We start from the raw sequence: 3,097 nt of genomic DNA on the forward strand, positions 1-3,097 counted from the left end.
CCTTCTGAGGGAAGGCGGCCAGGGCGCCGCACCTGCCGCCGCGCGGCCCGCGCGCTCCCCTCCCCCGCACGTCGCGCTCTCGCCGCCGTTATTTGCCATTTTTTAATTTTTTTTTTCCGTTAACAGACGCGGCCGGTTGGGGCCGCGCTGAGCAGCCTGGCGCCACAGCAGCCGCTGGTGAGCRCAGCCCCCGCGTTTCGCTGCTGCCTGGCGGATGCTCCAGAAAGGCGATTTCAATGATTTTTAGAATCAAAATGGKCCCGAACGTGACCTTCCCTCAGTGGCGCCCTGAGAAGAGCTAAACACCTCGCGCGCGTGCTGTGTGCTCACCAGTAAAGCACAGCCCTGCACAAGGTCACATCAAACACGGCTCAGCAGCCTGGCACACCAAGCACACGCACAGCTCCTTAGCAAAGCGGTGCAGGGAGGTTTCCGAACCAAACACCGGACAGCCTCGGTGGCTGCTCCTTAAAGGACGTTCAACGACAGCAAAAGGCTGATCAGCACCAGGCTGAGAGCGGCCGTGGTACAAAACCCCGCAGCCCTGTGACCGAGAGGTCTCCTGCTGCGCGAGGTGACTGTCCTTACCTGTCCCTTGCCTCAAAACGTGCTCTTAATGGGTGACTTCTGCTCCCGTTTTTTTTCCCTACCGGGAGTGGCTTTTTAATCTGAAAGATCTCATTATCCAATGATAGCAGTGAAGTAGGGAGTTTTTTAATCTGCCTGCACAATGCCTCTTTTCTTAAACCCAATTCCACTTCACAAGACAAATCAACAATGACAAAAAATATATCTTCTGATTGAGACAATTCCTCTTTCTAATGATAGCCAAGTGGAACTTGCAGGTTAGTAGTATTTTGTTTCCACTTGCAAGTACTTTACTTTCTGATTTGAAGAATAATATAAAAAACTGTAGGATTCAGAGGTATTAAGGGAATATTCTTCTGATACAACATAATTTACTCAGATGTATCTTTTGTTGCAGTGCTACAAAAGCTGCTGAAATACAGGCAGATTAGAGATAAGGAGGATTGTTTAAATACTTTGCTTTCCAAAGCTGCGTACAGCTGGACAAATAGACTTTCTCATGTTACAATTAACTGTTAACCATAATCTTATGATCTGAAAGAAGGATCAGTTTTAGGAATAATCTGTTCTTAACACATTATTTTTGAGGCCTCAGGGATAAACTGTATTGTCAGAAAAAACAACCAAGGTATGATTTCAGACATGAAAAGTTCACAGACTCTCCTGCCCCATACTGTCAACCCCCACATGTAGAACTTAGGCCCTAAAAGGATCCACGAGAAGCTTACTTGGGTGACCAGGAATAGAGCTGCACAGTCCAGTAGATCTGAGCAGTCCAGTAGATCTGAACCAACCATAGATCCGAATGGTTGTAGACCTCGAGGCCTGCTCCCGATCACATTATCCCTTCATGAAATGGGAAACACCATTCAAAATGATGGCATAAAATTGCTAAAAACCAAAATTCAGCTATTTGCTGAACACACATGTTCAGCATCTAAAAGAAAGATTCCAGTGAATGTTTACACAATTTAAGTAAAAATATTTGAACACAGAGCTTTTCCTGTGTTTCTGTAGGATGCTGTGTGTACTGTGAAGGGGTAAGCTGCTGCCTAACTCCTGGCAGCAAGAGGATTTTCCAGTGCCTCCACTGCTTGCTTCAAGATGGTCCTCAGCAGCTTCACATTCCCAGTGGGTTTTTAACAGAAGCTCCTTTGCTCTTAGGTTTACAAATTCTTTCAGATTAGCTGGGGCTCATCTGCCTCCCTGCCCCCAAGAAGTCCTGCACAGCCTCTCAATATTTCTTTTTCTTTCCTCTTTTTTTTTTCCTTCTTTCCTACTACCAATACCTTTTTCTTTTTTTTTTTTCTTTTTTTAAATCCAGTGCAATATCCCTTCTTCTTAATCTCTACCTCACAAACTCACCAGTGAAGGTCACATTATATGATGATAAAACCACAGAAAGCCCGGCAACATTTTAGCACAGGGCAATACTGCATTTTACAAGAGGAATGTGGCAGTAATTATGACCAAATTTTGATCCATTGTTCTTTAAAATTTTTACAACCTACTGGAAAGCATCCTCTAATTTTTAACTACACATGCAAATGTGAATTTTCATAATATCTGCATATAATTTAAGTCAGTGAGGAATAACTCTGCACATTTAGTCTTATGTGTGCCCTACTGAATACCTGTGCAGAGAGATTTGCATGCAAACCACAACAATTTACAGGCCATAAAGACCCAAGTCCTCTGCACACCACTAGCCCTGCATAGGGGTGGGACCTCGGTGTGTGACACTTGTGGCCAGAGGCAAACGCGAGTGCGGTGGGAAAGGAGCAAACTCCCTCCTTGCCAACATCCTTCCCTGCCCTGCGCTTACAGGGGTCACGTAGAGCTTGGAAGGGAGAAGGTGGCACATAGGGCGGGTGAGAGGATGGGATGCCCATGAGCACAGATCAAAATGTGCTGACTCAGCACAGGCCACGCAGTGCTGAGGCCTGCTCCTTTTTCTGGGTGGCAGCCCTGTCGGTGCCCCTGGGTTTTGATGGAGGTCTGTGGCCTTGGGGAGCCGCCAGAGCAGCTGCCCGGCTGCAGGCCTGGCGCTTGCGGCCTCGGCCTTGTGCAGAGCGGGGCTGGCCTGGGCATGTCCCAAGGAATCGAGGAGGCTCCAGCCCCTCGGCCTGTCCCTTCCAGAAGATATTCCATAAAATATCCCCAAAAATATCCCCAAAAAAGAGAATACAGAATAAGTTGTATACAGAATTTTGAAGTGACTGTCTTCCTTTGGCACCCATTTTTCAAAACCATGTTGTGACCAGTAACCGCTAACTGCTCATAACATCCCCTGCTGCTAAAGAAAACAGCCAAACTGAAATCAGGAGAAGTATAATTTATCTAATTATTTTTCCTATGCTAAAATGATTCAGACAAGGAAGCAAAAAGGGCAGGACTGAGCGCCATGAGAAACTGAAAATGAAGAAAGGAAAATCACAAAAAAATCAAAAATCAAAAGCCTAAGTCTTAACCAGAACAAAAATCAGAAATGACATTATAAAAGTGACAA

General features: G+C 45.8%; 1 protein-coding gene across 2 annotated transcripts in view; it reads right to left on the minus strand.

Annotated features, from left to right (window-relative positions):
• The window catches only part of XYLT1 (xylosyltransferase 1), a 156,898-nt gene extending 155,202 nt beyond the window's left edge, over nucleotides 1-1,696 (minus strand). For both annotated transcript variants that reach the window (XM_026054019.1, XM_026054017.1), the window contains exon 1: nucleotides 1,317-1,696. In XM_026054019.1, the coding sequence (XP_025909804.1) occupies nucleotides 1,317-1,385 (69 nt within the window). In that variant the 5' untranslated portion in view covers nucleotides 1,386-1,696. The remainder of the gene's footprint in view (nucleotides 1-1,316) is intronic.
• Nucleotides 1,697-3,097: the final 1,401 nt, after the last annotated feature.

Source organism: Nothoprocta perdicaria, unplaced genomic scaffold (genome assembly GCF_003342845.1).
Source record: "Nothoprocta perdicaria isolate Ctin4 unplaced genomic scaffold, notPer1 scaffold_12, whole genome shotgun sequence".
Taxonomy (NCBI): Eukaryota; Metazoa; Chordata; class Aves; order Tinamiformes; family Tinamidae; genus Nothoprocta; species Nothoprocta perdicaria.